The sequence below is a fragment of the Notothenia rossii genome (genome assembly GCF_949606895.1).
Source record: "Notothenia rossii genome assembly, chromosome: 7".
Taxonomy (NCBI): Eukaryota; Metazoa; Chordata; class Actinopteri; order Perciformes; family Nototheniidae; genus Notothenia; species Notothenia rossii.
In genome coordinates, this window is record NC_136905.1 from 32,063,317 (window position 1) to 32,081,105 (window position 17,789).

Here is a 17,789-nt window from a genome sequence, read left to right on the forward strand (position 1 = left end):
ACAGCTGGCTCACAATCATTGGATGTAGAGTCCAGTCTGCATATAGTGGTACACCTCTGGACAGCAGGTCTGCACCGAGGTTCATCACACCCGGTACGTGCGTCGCTCTCAGAGAGAGGAGACGGCCGCAGCTCCACAAGATCAGTTTGCGTGCCAGCATGTGTAACTGGAGAGAGCGCAAACCCCCTTGTCGGTTTATATACGATATTGTGGTCGTATTGTCCGTCCTCACAAGGACATGGTGTCCTCTGAGAAAAGGCAGAAAGCGTTTTAGGGTGAGGAACACCGCTAAAAGCTCCAGGTAATTTATGTGCGACCGCTGGAGGTCTCTGCTCCAGAGACCCCTCACCGGACGACCTTCGTAAATACCTCCCCAGCCTGTCAGACATGCGTCTGTGGTGACCACCTTCCGTGAAAGGACAGCACCCATAGGCACGCCCCGTACCAGAAAAGTCGGGTGCAGCCAGTGGCGCAGTGCCATTACGCATTTCACAGTAACCATCACTCTCCGTGCTCCATGACGCGCGGGGTTTAGTTTTAGAGCGGCTACCCAGCGCTGAAACTCCCTCATGTGTAACCGTCCCAGCCGTACAACCAGGATGGCTGACGCCATGAGCCCCAGTAACCGCAGGCATGATCTGAAAAGAACATGTTTGCGCAGCTGGAAATGAGCGAGGCAAGCTCTGAAAGCTTTCACTCTTTCCGCTGACAGGCGGGCTGGGCACCGAGTTCAGGTGTAAACCCAGGAAGAGTACAGTCTGTGCCGGGCACAACATGCTCTTTTCTGTGTTTATTATGAAACCCAGGTTGAGCAGTTGCTTTACGAGGACATTTGTCTGCGTAATAGTCTCCTGTTCCGACTGTGCGAGAAGCAGCCAGTCGTCTAGGTAGGTTGCCAGGCGAATACCCTGTTGTCTTAACGGGCTATCGCGGCTTCCGTACATCGTACAAACACTCTTGGACTGAGAGACAGACCGAAGGGAAGTACTCTGTATTCGTAACAGATCCCCTGAAATGCGAACCTCAGATATTTCCTGTGTGGGTAATATACTGGGATGTGGAAATACGCATCTTTCAGGTTGACTGATGTAAACCAGTCGTTTTGTCGCACGAGACGCAGCAGAGATGTGTGAGTGAGCATTCTGAATTTGTATCTTCTTAGATATTGTTCAGAGCCCTCAAATCTAGTATTGGCCGAATTCCGTTCCCTCCCCGTTTGGGAACGAGGAAATACTTGGAATAAAAGCCGCTCTGACTCTGCTCGGCGGGTATTATAGATATAGCCTCCTTTTCTAGAAGTGAGAGAATCTCTCTTTCTATAATGTGGGCTGACTCCCCTCGGGCCTGTGAATACAGAACGCCCGAGAAGCAAGGGGGGGTGACAGCGAATTGGAGTCTGTAACCCCGTGTAACTGTCTTGAACACCCAAGCAGACGTTGTGAGCATCTTCCACTGTTCGCTCCTTAGAGCCAGCGGAGATGTCACGTCTTTTGCCCTCTGAGTCTCTATTTGTTGTGTTATGGGGCCCTCTAGTGTCTGAACACGGTGGTACCCCGATTTGACAGTCCCCACCGACACTGCGCATGCGCGTGACGGAGGTGCCTTCACAACCCCAGCCGGCACTGTGCCTGCACGTGACGGTGGTAGCCTCACAGCCCCAGTCGTTACTGCGCATGCGCGTGGCGGCGGTGCCTTCACAGACCCGTTCATCATCCGCCTTTTGAGAGAGGCCGTAGCTGCTCTCAAAAGGGGAACAAATGTGGGGCTGTTTATTGGTTTTATTGTTTTCTCTTTCATTTTTCTGAGCTGCGCCCTCAGCCTGAGGCCTGGATGCGTCAGCGGAAAATGCTTTATCCGAGAAAACAGAGCAATATTGTGACATGTGTTTTGGTGCACTTGAGGATGGCTTTGAGGCATCTCTCGAGGCAGCGGGAACACATCTGGAGCTGGGGAACCTTCCAGCTCCGTCACCGAGGGAAGAAGGGGAGGCTGTCAGGCCGCCAGCTTCTTCTTCCTCGCCTGCTGGCCGAAATTCCGGGTTGGCTGCGCCTGGGCTGCAGCCGGAACCGGAGACTTTCTGGGCCAATTCGCCCTCGTCTCCTGCCTGGGCTGGGGACTCGGGGCGGGCCGTGACCTCTGCTGTTTCGGTACTTTAAACCGAGCAGCTGAGGTAGCCCGTGACCTCTGCTGTTTCGGTACTTTAAACCGAGCAGCTGAGGTAGCTTGGGCGAGGGACTGCCGCTGTGAAGGCAGCGGCTCGACCCATCGAGGAAGACAGAGGTGGAGGGCCTCGTCTTCCTTCTTCTTGGACTCGCATCTCTTCTGCATAGAAGCGAGCGCAGATCCGAAAATCCCCTCGGGAACGATGGGCATGTCCAGCACATCCTCTCTTTCCCGGTTTTGGGAGGTTGGTGAGGTTGAGCCATCTAGCTCTTTCCTGCACCACCATAATTCCCATTGCCTTTCCCGTGGCCTGGACGGCGCAGCGTTGAACGCGGAGACAGATGTCCGTGATCGCGGCTATCTCGTCCAGTACTGCCGGTCCAGGATTACTCGATAGATCCTCGCAGAGCTCCGCTTGGTAAGCGGTTAGCAGCGAGGAAATGTTCAAAGCCCTGGCAGACAATGCTGCGGCTCTGTAGGACCGTTCAGTCATGGTTGACTGGAACCGGTCCGCCTTTGCCGGCAGCGTGGGGTTCCTGCTCGGTGTAGTCGCCATCCTCGGGAGGAGGTGAGCTGCCACCAGCGGTTCCATCGGCGGTATGCGGAGCAGGCCGAGCCTCTCCATACCGTCGCAGTCTAGGGGAGGAGGCACCCTGGATTGGGGCCTTGTTGCTGAAGGGCCGGTCTCTCCACGAGATCGACACCTCATCCAACATCTCCGGGAAGACCGGCAGGAGTTGCCTCTTTGTCCTCGTTGCTTGGGGCAAATTTTTCCCCTCGTAACGGGACCTGTAGGTCTCCTTGGCCATTTCGGGCCATGGGATGTCTAGGCTGGCTGCGGCACGCTGACACACGGCCTGCAGGTCTATACTCAGACAGGGCAAAGCTGGTGTGCTATCGCCCGGGAGAGCAGCCATCGCTCCCGGCTTTGCAGCCTGAGCTGATGACACGAAGACATCATCGTCTTGCTCATCAGAGTCGGACAGGAGGAATCCAGAGGTTTCATCCTCTTCGTCCTCCATGTAGTCCAACTCCGGGACATCATCCGCGGGCGAGACCATGGTGAGGTCCAGTTGGGAGCCCCAGCTTGACACAGCGCGGGGCTCCGCTCGCACGTCCCTCGCTGCCACCGAGTCCCAGCCTGACACGGCGCGGGACTCCGGTTCTGCAGCTGCCACTACTGATGAGCCCCAGACCGACACAGTGCGGGGCTCCATCTCTGTGGTGGACGCCCCCGTGTCCTGATTTCCGTCCGGTAAATCAGAGGACATGAGGGAGTCCTGACCCGACAAGCTAGCTTGGCGTGCTAGCCGTCGGCGGAGGCTCTTGATGGTGAAGCGGGCACAATGTCCGCACGAGCCGGGGTTGTCGATAGCCTCCTGGGCGTGTTCCAGCCCGAGACAGGACGAGCAGACCTGGTGTGAGTCTGTGCCTGATATCTTCAACCCGCAGCCACAGAGCCGAGCCTCCGAGTCCCTGACTCCTCTGGTGTGAGGGAGAGAAGCGTCCATCTCGGTCGCCGTGGTGACGGCGTGGAGAGGACCCGCTCGTAACAGGTACGTTGCTGAGAAAAAATACTTCCCCAACTGTCGTTAATCCGGAGAAAAAACGACGGTGTAGAATTTTATTCTCAAAGAATATTAACTGGTGTGTTAATACCCTTTTTATCTTCCCCTCCTCTGGTGTGAGAGAGAAAAAGAAAAAACGTCCTCGCTACCGTGGTGTCGGTAGTGAGGGAAGACAAGCTAGCAACACGTGTGTTGCTAGCTTGAAAAAAAATCAAAACCTTACCTTTATTCCCGAGGAGAAAACGGCGAGGTCGATTTGCAATACTAACTGGTGTGTTGGTATTAACAGTCTTCTTGCAGAAGTATATATAGAAGTAGCCGGCGAGCGCCCGTCGACCGAAGGTTAGCTTCGTAAATCAGTCTGTGGACCGTTAAGCTAGCTAGCTACTGATCTTTTTCGAGATGTGCTCTGAAGCGAGAAGAGGTGTTTGAATGACGCATGCGGCGTAGCGCAAGCTACTTATAGGGGGTGGATTCCCTGACGCTGACGTCAAGATCACCAGCCAATCAGGATTGGCGTAATGAGATTAATGCTTCTGTTTGCTCCGCGATGAGGCGCATCCCATAGTGAGACATCGAACGGAGTGTTATGAATGAGAACTACACAAATGCATCAGCAGAGAGAAGGCATCTCGGGAAAGTGAAAAATGTATTTTCAATCCTGAATAGAACCGCGAAGAGAAGAATTCTTGGGAGGGACTGAGGAAGATATAATGTATACATGACAATTTAATGTCATGTTAATATCAATATGAATATTATTGTGTTCTTTCTTATTTTGATGCTTCGGCAGCATTGTTTCTTGAAACGTTCATGCCAATAGAGCCCTTTTGAATTTAATTAAATTGAGAGAGAATAAACATGAAACTACAGGATATACTGTAAGACTAAAATTCAACATTACAAGCGAATTTTCTTAAAAGTATGACCCACATCGAGGCTTTTCCGTGACAATATCAGGACAATTTACACTCAGTGAATTACTTTTAATCTCAGGATGGTTAAAGAACACAAAAAGCAGTTTCAAAACGTCTAGATTCCTACAGGTCAACAAACTCTATTCAAAATCAGCAAGAGGTGAATAGCCCACCGTCCTTGATGAAAGTAATTCTGTGTGACTGGCGAAGCCACACACAGTAGTATAGTATTCGACATACTTATCTCATCTTATTCTCCTTCTTCCGCCACAAACTTTGTCATGCTACTCGTCCGGCAGCGTTGACATGAAACACACAAAAAACACATAAAAACGTGTGGAATGACCGGGATCGGGTTGCTATGTCTTTTATAAAGAGATTTGCCGTTTTCTGCAAATTGCAGAAAACGGCGATAATTTGACCATTAGGAGTGAATGAGAAATCCATTTGAACAGAGCTAAAAAAACACCCCACTTTGACCCCATACAGATTCTGCATACTTTAACCTGTTAAGCCCTGAGCCTGTTTTTCAGGTCTCAGGCTCGAAAATGTCATTCCCAGAACAAATGACCATATCTTCCCTTCTAAAAGGGTTAAATTAATAATCTTTTTTCTCAAAGTAATGATAAACCTGTGAGTTGGATGTAGAAAAGTCAGAATTAATATAGATGTTTTATATTTTAAAGAAAATTCAGATTGAACAGTAAAAAAACTGTAAATGATAGTGTCCGTCCAAATATCCTTTTTTGCTTATAGTGAAAACTACCCTTGGATGATGGTAAGGTAGACTAAAAGCTTTAGGAATCCAAAGTAAAACATATAATAAGTACCCTGTATCAAGATTGATGCAAAACAAGTGACATTTGACCTTTTTAGAGAGGTTTAGCAAAATAAACTCCACCTCTGAGGTGATTTGGGTGGAAATGGGCGTTGTTACCGTTTCTCTGGAACCACATGGTCGATTTTGGTGATTGACATCTCTTTTTGACCGTTAGAGCCAATAGAATCGAAGGGGAATTTCCACATACACACACATGGCAAAAAAAAGAAGGTGGGGGCTTTGCGCATGCAGGTTTGCATCAGAGGTGAACCTATCTCTCGCTCTGACATCTGTAAACGGAAAAGCAGGTTTATTGCTTATGGATTATCAGAAATCATTTCAAAGGGACATAGACACATTGGATTAACTTCAGCAGCGTTTTTATCGTTTTAATGCCATTGAAGACCACTTTTGACCAGACAACGACCAAGGTGAGCCATGTTGCCGTTTTTAGCTACCTAGCGCCACATGTTTTGATGTCTGTTCTTGTTAATATCTTCGCAAGTTCTTATCATGGAGTGATGATGTATGTACCGATCGATTCTGTTTCATCTCACAATCAGATCGATGGGTTGGACGTGCAGCTACGATAAGTAATAAGGGTGTTATGAGTGAGTTTCTGTGCAAAAAGCCGTTAGCGTTTTTCGCTCGTGGCTAATTCATAGGCTCAGCGTTAGCTTTGTGTGTTTTTTTTGGAGAAAATGTTTTTAAATGATCAGTTAGCTGAGTTTCTTCCCGTTATGTAGATATAAAACATTCATAGTTTATTGAATATTAAGATGCCCTCAGACGCGGTTTCCTGCAGATGACGCGTTTTTCCCCCCGGTATATTACAAGTTTAAACGGTTCTCGAGACTGGACTTCATTAGACTGATTGGATATTCTTTGATAGCTAGTACGGTTCTAACGGCAGTGTGAGAAAAAGTTTTTAGAGAGTACTTGTCCATGGACAAGTGAGTTAGGCAATTTACTTGTCCGAATACATTTTTCACTTGTCCAGAATGGACACAAATTGGGGCCACTGGAATCTTCTTCTTCGCCATCGTATTTTACATTTTCCCACGGTTTTTACGACACCGCTAACGTAAGTGAGCGGTAAGATTTTACTGCATCACACATAGGGTTGGGTATCGTTTGGATTTTAACGATTCCGGTTCTGCTTTTCGATTCTAGTCATTTTCGGTTATCGATTCCAGTTCTTTGAGAGGGTAAAAATAAGTCCCATGACAAACTGGGAGAAAAATATATTTATGAAAACATTAAGTCAAATCTGTATTCCTATTTACGAATCACTTCATACTGTTTAATTTCTTACGGTTACTGAATACAATTATATAAAAATAATCTTTGCATTGTTTAGTTAGTTCTAAGTGGTGCAGTTTGAGAATGTACAATTGGCCCAGTCTCCTCTGATGTTACACTGCAACCTGCCTGTGAGACAGAGTCCAACCACACAGTCTGTGTGTCCAACACATGTCCTGCAACACACATGCTGTAACCTTCCTGTGAGACAGAGTCCAACCACACATGTCCAACACATAGGCCTAATAATAATAATAATAATAATAATACATTATATTTATAGCCTATAGGCCTAGCGCTTTTCTACAACTCAAAGATGCTTGCACGCTTACACATATCCTGCAATACACATGCTGCAGCTGCCCAGCTGCTCACTGTTTGTAAAAGTAAGTAAATAGTATTTTCATTTCATTAATGTACTTTCTATACCCTGCTTCATAAACAATACTGACATCCCTGTGCTCCTCCGAGTCTGGGGGTCCGGGGAAGTGAGTAGCCTACAGCGCGAGGACACAGGGAGGCTGCTTCACTTCATAAAGGAAATGAGGATCAATATTAAAAACACAGGAGCTAAAACGCTTAATAACCATCATTATGTGTTAGAGAAAGAACATAAGAAAGTTTGAAAAAGATGAGGCTGTTAAACGGGCAGCGGATCTGCTGTGTGTAGAAAGAGAGAGAGAGAGAGAGACGCTGAGCTGCACCGTGCAGCGATCAGCTGATACGGAGCATAGAGAGAGAGAGCTGCGGTCCGCGGGGCTCGGCCTCGCCTCCTGTCCTCACAACTCTTATCAATCCCGGGACCGGACAATTGTTATTTGTTCCTACTCGGAACCAAGTTTTGCTTCCCAACTCTGCCACTGTGCTACACTTCCCGCCCCTCCCCGCCCCGCCTAACTGTTCAGAAAGCGGCGAGATGCATTTCCTTAGGAATCGACAAGCAGAACCGAAACTAACATTTCTAAACGAACAATGGCGGACACGTACAATTTGTGAATGAGTTCTGCCTTTTGTAAACTGAATTTATCAATAATTTGTCAATAAATCAGGGCGAAAAACGTCACTTGTCCGCCGGACAAGTCAATTGAAAGATCTACTTGTCCAATATTGTAAATAACATGTCCCGGACGGTGGGACGTGTACTTTTTCGCACACTGTAACGTAGTCGCAGCTTACGTTTTGTGAACATTTCACACCGTTTCACATTTTATAATGGGTGTGTATGGGAGAGTTAAGACTTAAGAGTGGGTGAAATCATGGCTAGAGGGGAGAGGAGCTGTACAATCTGAAGAGGTTTTTTTTCCAACTATTGCTCGGCTGGCCACAATTTTCACTCTTCCTACATCATTTGGTGATCATAATGTTGGGAAATGTGTCACGGCCGCAACCGATATGCTCATTTAATCAAACGGACTTACATATAGCAAACACGAGAGTCATCAGGTGTTCATATGGTATCCTGAATACTCTGGGTAGAATACTTAGCTGATTGGAGTTACAGTTTTTTACTTAGAAGCAATAATGCAGCTCAATATTGTCAATATATTCTCTGACAGGCTGTCTCTGATCTTTTATCACACCTGTCAGTCGTTAACTGAATTCAGTTACCTAATGTAATAGATTAACAGTTAAAATAGTCAGCTAAAATTGAGCTAAAATGAATGGATATTCTTTGTTGTATCTTAACAATACAACTAAAGCTATCAATACTTACTCAGCAGGGGGAAATGTTAACATCGGGACGCGCACCCAAGTTTCAGTCACACAGTCAACATTTCTAGTTTTATAGGTATCATTTCAGCCAGATTAAAATGAGCTTTTTCTACATGTTAATCAGTGAGGATAGAAACTGTGAGATGTAGTTGTAAAGCACCAATCGTGAGCGGACTATGAAAGAATATCGAAGCCATTACATTTTCTGTCAGGCCCCCCCTTTGGAGAAAAAAAAAAGTCGGGCCCCCCCAACACAAATAGTCAGGCTCAGTGGCGGCGCCAGAGATTTATTTTGGGGGTGCTGTGGGGTAGCTTTACGTTTCATAGAGGGTGATCAAACATTTAGGGTTTCCCATTAATGTACCGGTCGCTACAGTGGAATTTTCTACTGCAACAATCCCCACGCATATACACAATGTACCCGCGACTGTTACAATGAAGGCTCGATAATCAGCTCACGGCATATAGGTGTAAGCAGGGTTAAAGTGCGATTTTTATAGGTGGTGTGTGGACCTCACATAGGGGGGTCCGGGGGCAAGCTCCCCCGGGAAGATTTTTAAATATTGAAGTTAAAAGCATCAATCTGGTGCACTTTGAGAGCAAAATGAAGAGATCTATGGATACATCTCTCAACACAGAACTGTAAACAGATTTACTATTTTTTTATGGATATTTTACAAATCACTCCCCTTTTAAACTTTATTCATTTTTTAATGTCATATAGTATTTCATACCTGTTTTTAATTTATTCTCTTATTTTTTTATAACTATAATGATCATATAAACGTGTGCCTCGGAAATAATTGTTTACTAGGGCCGGGACTCGATTAAAAAAATTAATCTAATTAATTAGAGGCTTTGTAATGAATTAATCGAAATTAATCGCATTTTTAATCACATAAAGATATTTGACCTGAGAACAGTGAGAAGCAATTTTTTTCACATGGATTTTGGTATACCATTGAATAATGACTGAATACATAAGCTTAAGCAACAAAACATTGTTTATTTTTTTCAAGGTGGTACTTAACCAAGGCCAACAGAAAAGTGCAAATTTTGCCATAAAGTGTAGCAATAGCATATTTAGGAATATAGTACATTTAAGAGATTCAGGTAGCCTATAGGTAGATAGACCTTCTGTAAACTATAACACTTTGTTTTTTAAGTAAAACACAATACTTTCAAGTACATTCAGAACATTGGAAACCCTGACTATTAGAAAGCATCTCTCTGTTGCTTCAGAGGCCATAACAGACTTTGTTGATTTACCAACAGTTGATTTAAAAAATCTAATCAATTTTAGTCCAACTCTCTTAATAACCTTGGCCAAAACAATAAACAGTTCAACATAAAGTGCCAGTTGCACCAACAATATAATAAATAGTTCAACATAAAGTGTACCATTTCAAATAAAATAAAAAAGTGCCAGTGATTGACCTCAATCCCTCCTATTCTTCCAATATCCTGATGAAAAAGAAAATCTCTCTGTTGCATAGGCCACTGTTTGATCAACGCGAATTGGGTGTGGGTCCTTGTACTCCGAGTCGGGCTAACGTCCACGCTAGCTTCCACGCTAGCTGCTATATGTTTTGCATTGAGGTGATACTTGAGGCTTGATGTACTGCGGTGATATGCGAATTCCTTTTTGCATAATTTGCAAACAACCGTGCTCTTATCGACGCTTCCATCCGTCCGTTTTTTAAAACAAAATGTCCCATCCACGGGGCCAGCCAAAGCGGTCTCATCAGCTTCTTCGTTCATGTTTGACTATTATTCACTGTGGTTTGTTGTTGTCTGAAGTCATGAACGTTAGTTGGTGCTCCAGTATAATCGGTACCCCTGAAACTCATCCAGTGAGAAACGTTCCGCGGTGCAAAAATAAGTGCGATTAAAATGCGTAAATTTTTTTAACGCATTAATTTTTGTGTAATTAATTAATCTTAATTAACGCGTTAAAGTCCCGGCCCTATTGTTTACATTAATGGTGACCAAAACGTTTGAGACACACTGAGATAATACTGAGAGAGTCCTTTAGCTCTCTGAGTCTCTCAGTCTCTCAGGAGAGGACTCTCCTCCACTTTGTTGTTGAAAAAACTCCTTATATCCGTTAGCGTAGCTCGCTAGTACCAGAAGCTAACATCAACGATCTCTGGTACCGGTGCGCTCTCTCTCTCTCTCGCTCGCGCACACACACAAAATGGCTCGTTCCACACACACACAGAGCCGAGCTTTAATGAAACACAGAGACCCAGACGTAATAGTACTGTATCATATTATTTTCGAATCTATAGAGAACCGCAGTGACGCGTCGTAAAACCCGGAAGTAAGTTAGCATTTTTAGCACTTCCGGTTCCTTCCTCAAAAAGCAATGCATTTTTTCCATAGGGTTTTGGAAAATAGCTCGAAATAAGGTCTGTGATTGACACAAATTTAAGAGATAAATCACGTGTTGTTCTACGACATTAAATACATCAGCAGTGACCCCACTGGGGATTCTTGAAGAGTTTACGTGTCTGAAAAACGATGGTTGTTACCGAGTGGCTGAATAGGACTACAGAAATTGTTGAGGCTGTGGTACGTCATTACGCCGAACACGTAAACACTCCCGCTAAGTTTGTTTTCCCCTGTGTTCTGCTTGAAAGCAAGTACCTGCCTATCTTTAGTATCTGTATATCTATATCTGACCATTAGAATCTGTATTTTTGAAATTGTTGTTTTTAACACCGTAGTTTTACAAATTATAGAATAATTAATTACCAGTGTTTTCCAATTTTACTCGGCAGTGCGTCTCGTTAGCTAACGTTAGCTAAAGCTAGCGCTACTAGTTAACTACGCAATGGTTTGTTGCTTTGCTCCGGGTTGCAGCCACAGGTCTTCGCATGAAACGTGCTTGTTCTATCGTTTCAAGGCCAATGTTTTCCAAAGGAGAGTCTGGATTCGTGCCATGAGGTAAGCTGACGTTACATTTTTGTCCATGTCACGGTGAAATGTAAATGATGGGTAGTGACTGTATCGCCGTTTTAGAGATGGCGCTGCTGAAAAGACCGCAACATAAGTAAAAAAAAAACCTGTGTGGCTTATATGATAAGTCTAATTAGTACAAGCAGCATAACGTTTCACCATGTAACTAAAGATTGTAGTCAGGGAAATCAGTTTGACATATTGAACTAATAACAAATCACCTCTGGCTGGCAGAGCTCTCTGCTCCATAGCTTCTCTTGGACGTAAAATCACATGTACATTTTACATTTATATTCAATTTAATATTCCATCCCTCACATACTTTTGTATATATAATAACTTATATATTTGTTTCTTGTTATATTGCTGCAACACAAACATTTCCCAAATTGGGATCAATACAGTAATATCTTCCATCCATCCATCCATCTTCTCCCGCTTATCCGTGGTCGGGTCGCGGAGGTAGCAGTTCCAGCAGAGAGCCCCAAACTTTCTTTTCCCTGGCCACATCAACCAGCTCTGACTGGGGGATCCCAAGGCGCTCCCAGGCCAGAGAAGAGATATAATTCCTCCATCTGGTTCTAGGTCTACCCCTTGGTCTCTTCCCAGCTGGACGTGCCTGGAACACCTCCCTAGGGAGGCGCCCAGGTGGCATCCTAACTAGGTGCCCGAACCACCTCAACTGGCTCCTTTCGACGCGAAGGAGGAGCGGTTCAACTCCGAGTCCCTCCCGGATGACCGAACTTCTCACCTTATCCCTAAGGGAGACACCAGCCACCCTGCGGAGAAAACCCATCTCGGCCGCTTGTACCCGCGATCTCGTTCTTTCGGTCATGACCCATCCTTCATGACCATAGGTGAGGGTAGGAACGAAAATGGCCCGGTAGACAGAGAGCTTTGCCTTCTGGCTCAGCTCCCTTTTCATCACAACGGTGCGGTAAAGAGACTGCAGTACCGCTCCCGCTGCTCCGATTCTCCGACCCATCTCACGCTCCATTGTTCCCTCACTCGAGAACAAGACCCCGAGATACTTGAACTCCTTCACTTGGGGTAAGGACTCATTCCCTACTTGGAGTGGACAGTCCATCGGTTTCCTGCTGAGAACCATGGCCTCAGATTTGGAGGTGCTGATCCTCATCCCAGCCGCTTCACACTCGGTTGCGAACCGATCCAGTGAGTGCTGAAGGTCGCAGACCGATGAAGCCATCAGAACCACATCATCTGCAAAAAGCAGTGGTGCAATCCTTAGTCCACCGAACTGCAGACCCCCTCCCCCACGACTACGCCTCGAAATCCGATCCATGTATATTACAAACAGGATTGGTGACAAAGCGCAGCCCTGGCGGAGGCCAACCCTCACCTGAAATGGGTCTGACTTACTGCCGAGGACCCGGACACAGCTCTCGCTTTGGGAGTACAGAGATTGGATGGCCCTGAGTAGAGACCCCCTCACCCCATACTCCCGCAGCACCTCCCACAGTGACTCCCTGGGAACCCGGTCATACGCCTTCTCCAAGTCCACAAAACACATGTAGACTGGATAAGCATACTCCCAGGCCCCCTCCAGGATCCTTGCGAGAGTAAAAAGCTGATCCGTCGTTCCACGACCGGGACGGAATCCGCATTGTTCCTCCTCAATCTGAGGTTCGACAATCGGCCTGACCCTCCTTTCGAGTACCTTAGAGTAAACTTTCCCGGGGAGGCTGAGTAGTGTGATGCCTCGGTAATTGGCACACACCCTCTGATCCCCCTTTTTGAAAAGGGGAACCACCACTCCGGTCTGCCACTCCTTCGGTACTGTTTCCGACTTCCACGCAACGTTGATGAGACGTGTCAACCATGACAGTCCCTCAACACCCAGAGCCTTCAGCATTTCTGGGCGGATCTCATCCACCCCCGGGGCTTTGCCACTGTGAAGTTGTTTGACGACCTCAGTGACCTCCCCCCGGGAGATTGGTGTCGATCCCCCTTCATACTCCAGCTCTGCCTCTAACATAGAGGGCGGAGTTGTCGGGTTCAGGAGTTCCTCAAAGTGCTCCTTCCAACGCCCTAACACTCCATCAGTTGAGGTCAACAACGTCCCATCCTTACTGTACACAGCTTGGATGGTTCCCTGCTTCCCCCTCCTGAGGTGTCGGACAGTTTTCCAGAACAACTTTGGTGCCGCCCGAAAGTCTTTTTCCATGTCTTCTCCGAACTTCTCCCACACCCGCTGCTTTGCCTCGGCCACGGCTGAGGCTGCTGCCCTTCGGGCCTGTCGGTACCTTGCAACTGCCTCGGGAGTCCCCCGAGATAACAAATCCCTGAAGGCCTCCTTCTTCAGTCGGACGGCTTCCCTGACCACCGGTGTCCACCAGGAGGTTCGAGGGTTACCGCCCCTTGAGGCACCTAGGACCTTGAGACCACAGCTCCCCGCCGCGGCTTCGGCAATAGAGGCTTTGAACACCGACCACTCTGGTTCAATGTCCCCAACCTCCACAGGAATGCCCGAAAAGCTCCGCCGGAGGTGTGAGTTGAAGGCCTCCTGAACTTGGGCCTCCTCCAGACGTTCCCAGTTCACCCGAACTACACGTTTGGGCTTACCAGGTCTATCCAGAGGCTTCCCCCGCCACTCGACCCAACTCACCACCAGATGGTGATCAGTTGACAACTCCGCCCCTCTCTTTACCCGAGTGTCCAAAACATACGGCCTCAGGTCCGATGATACGATAACCAAATCGATCATGGACCTTCTGCCTAGGGTGCTCTGGTACCACGTACACTTATGAGCATCCTTATGTTCGAACATGGTGTTTGTTATGGCCAATCCATGACTAGCACAGAAGTCCAGTAACAAACCACCACTCCGGTTCAGATCAGGGGGGCCGTTCCTCCCAATCACTCCCCTCCAAGTGTCTCCATCATTGCCCACATGTGCGTTGAAGTCTCCCAGCAAGATTAAAGAGTCCCCTTCAGGAGCCCCATACAGGACTCTTTCCAGGGTCTCCAAGAAGGCCGTATACTCTGAACTGCTGTTGGGTGCATAAGCACACACAACAGTCAGAGTTTTCCCCCCCATAACCCGCAGGCGTAGGGAGGCAACCCTCTCGTCCACTGGGGTAGACTCCAACAACGAAGCACCCAACCGGGGACTTGTGAGTATCCCCACACCCGCCCGGCGCCTCACACCTTGAGCAACTCCGGAGAAGAATAGAGTCCAACCCCTATCCAGAAGTAAGGTTCCAGAGCCGACGCTGTGCGTAGAGGTGAGCCCAACCAGATCCAACTGGTAACGCTCCACCTCCCGCACAAGCTCCGACTCCTTCCCCCCCAGAGAGGTGACGTTCCACGTCCCCAAAGCCAGCTTCTGTCGCCCGGGTCTGGTCCGTCGAGACCCTCTGCCTTCACTGCCACCCTTCTGGCAGCGCACCCGACCCCATCGCTGTTTCCCGTAGGTGGTGGGCCCGCGGGACGGAGAAGCGGAGGTGTTGCCCACGTCGCCTTTTCGGGCTGTGCCCGGCCGGGCTCCGTGGCAAGCCCGGCCACCAGACGCTCGCCGACGAGTCCTCCTTCTGGGCCTGGCTCCAGAAGGGGACCCCGGGCTTCCTCCGGGCCGGGTATCCTCACTTCGTGTGTCGTCTTTCATGAAGTCTTTTGAACCAATCTTAGTCTGGCCCCTTGCCTGAGACCAATTTGCCATGGGAGACCCTACCAGGAACACAAGGTTCCAGACAACACAGCCCCCAGGTTCATCAGGGCACACAAACCTCTCTACCACGGTAAGGTGCTGGTTCTTAATATCTTACATTAATTAATTAAGAAATATAACTTATAATTAGTGTAGCAGCTGACACTTATTTTCAATATGGATTAATCTACCATTTATTTCTTTAGTTCAATTTTGATCTATAAAAATGTCAAAATTGTGAAAATGTTCACGAGACTTATCAAAGTGCAAGGTTATATCTTTAGATGTTTTGTTTTAGCCTATGTACTGTATGTCTTAATGCTCTTACAGTATATGTGACGGTGTGACTTCCATGAAACTAATATTTTATATCTTCCCAACAGACGAGCTGACAGGAAACCTAACACTCTAACAACCACAACATTGCAAAGGCGAGTAAATGTAAATTAAAAACAATTCACAATTGTTTTTATTTCTTCTTCCTTGCAGTGAGGTGAAGCTGACCTTGCACTTGGTGCCAGTAAGGATGTTCCTCACGCAGGCTGAATGTTTCTCCTTCCTTACTGACACAGAAGCCCTTGATTTGCAATGCTTCACTAATTGTCATTTCCCTGGCTCCGTAGGGACACTTTAGCTCCAGCACAGCGGAAGACCCTACCAGACCATCTGGAGATGCCCCCAACATTCCTGATAGGGAGAGCCACAAATCTGACTCATGGACCTGCATCTGGGTTGCAGTGGTGAATGCCCTGACGCCCTCACATTCATTCATAGTCTCCCACTGTACAGACAAAACACCATCAAGGGCCTGTTGTTGCCCTAGCACCCTGGCAATAAAGGAAGCAGTCACACGCTGATGTTTTAATATGGCAATCGTACATTTGACTCATACAATAATCCACCTTCGAGTGATGCTCTAGTTTCTTCATGTTTTTTTTTTTTCCCCTCTTGCTTGCACCGGACTGAAACTGTCTTTTCACCAACATCTCTTCACCTGCACTAGTGGCCGTATCAAAGCCTTGATTGGTCAGATGTCGATTCATTGCAACGGTGTTGGGTTACAGACGTGCTCCCTCTGTCACCTCTGCGCGGAGGACTGCGCACAGCAGCTGAGGCCCTCTAGGCGGGGCCCCCTGCGCAAGGCGGGGCCCCATGCAGCCTGCGTGATTGGCCTGTAGGGAGGGCCGGCCCTGCATGTACCCCATATAGCCAATCATCCAAGGAACAGCATACTTCCTGGGAAGCAGGGTGGAGGTAGCATCATACTTTGGGGCTGTTCTCTTCAGATATGTCGTGTCTTGTGAAGATAGACAGGATAATGATTTTCCCAAAAGGCACACAACCTATTGGCCTCTGTCAGAAATCTGAAGATGAATACGAAATTCCTGAAATGACAATGATCCAAAGCACATATTAAAGTCCACCAAGGCATGGCTTTAAAGAATCATAATCAAAGTATTTTAACCCCATCCCACTGAAAACATGGGAATGACCTAGAGAGCTGTACACAGGAGATTCTCTTGTTTGTAGGATCTTCCACTTGTTAGCAGAAAAGAGTGGATAAAGTTCTAAAGTCTATGTGCAAAGCTAAAGAGCCCAATTTTAAGATTGTCTACTTTGTTTTGTCATGACTGCACCATCAAATACCAAGTTTAATAAACAATGTTGATCATTAAGTAATTGCACTAAACTAGCTCAGCATTAAACCATGCTTCAGAGATCAGCTGCTGGGCTGTCAGAAGAGGGGAGGAAAAGAGAGGCTCCGTTTATTATTCTTGTATTATTATATAGAGTCGATATCAATTTGTTATAAAGCTCAATAAATAGCAAAGATGACCTCTGACCTGCACTTTCTAATTTTGTACGGAAGATTTAAACTTTAACGGACATGTTGACCGGCGAAAAAATGTTAACGGAAACTCTGCCGCACGGTTCCCTCGTCCCTTGGAAGAGGCGGAGAGGTGGGTGATTTTCATCTTTACAGCAGGAGCACACGCCGTCCACTGCAGAGAATAAACAGAAGGGCAACCATGGCAACCATGCTCCGGGGTCTTCTTCGCTGCTTTTGGTGTATTTTGTGGCAGAAGTTACAGCGCCAGTTACAGGCCCGACATATGTACTACGGCGTGTCCAGCGCTTTCCAGCGGTCTCGTGTGGAAGTACAGCGCCACTTACAGTCCGGCATATGTATTACAGCGTTTCCAGCGTTCTCGTGTGAACAGATACATCAAATGAAACGAATATGTGTGAACGGAAGACTTTTTTGGAAAACGCATACTGTGCATAAACGCAAACTAGAGATGCTCCGATCGCTAATTTTGGGCCGATCGCCGGAATCAGTATCGGCCGATACCGATCGCCGATCCGATCGAGTGAGCTGGCGGGATCTTCCATTTTAAAGTGATATTAAAACTCAGTTAATGGGCTCATTCACTGGCGCTTCCACAAACAGCCAACATAATTATTACATTCAAATGAAGTTTATTCAAGTTTACATTAACTAATAACTTTGGATAATATATCCATAGACTGTATATAAATATATAATAATAACACGGGAGAACACGGGAGAAATTAGCGGAATTGCGCTCTCGTTTCCTCTCTCCCCTCTCTCTCTCTCTTCTGACAGCCCGTATCCCGTGCAGCTCACAGACTACGTGTGTTAGGTCTAACTTGAA

At 47.0% G+C, this 17,789-nt stretch overlaps 2 protein-coding genes across 5 annotated transcripts in view; both read right to left on the reverse strand.

Moving 5' to 3' along the window:
- Positions 1 to 17,789, reverse strand: part of LOC307013871 (proprotein convertase subtilisin/kexin type 4-like) — a 246,017-nt gene that overhangs the window by 200,887 nt on the left and 27,341 nt on the right. The gene's annotated exons all lie outside the window — the stretch shown is intronic.
- On the reverse strand, positions 2,043 to 3,714 carry LOC307013873 (uncharacterized protein). Its single transcript, XM_079641475.1, has 2 exons — positions 2,183 to 3,714; positions 2,043 to 2,134 (listed from the first exon to the last, which is right to left on the reverse strand). The coding sequence occupies exon 1, from the start codon at positions 3,672 to 3,674 to the stop codon at positions 2,649 to 2,651; it is 1,026 nt and encodes a 341-aa protein (XP_079497601.1). The 5' UTR covers positions 3,675 to 3,714; the 3' UTR covers positions 2,043 to 2,134; positions 2,183 to 2,648.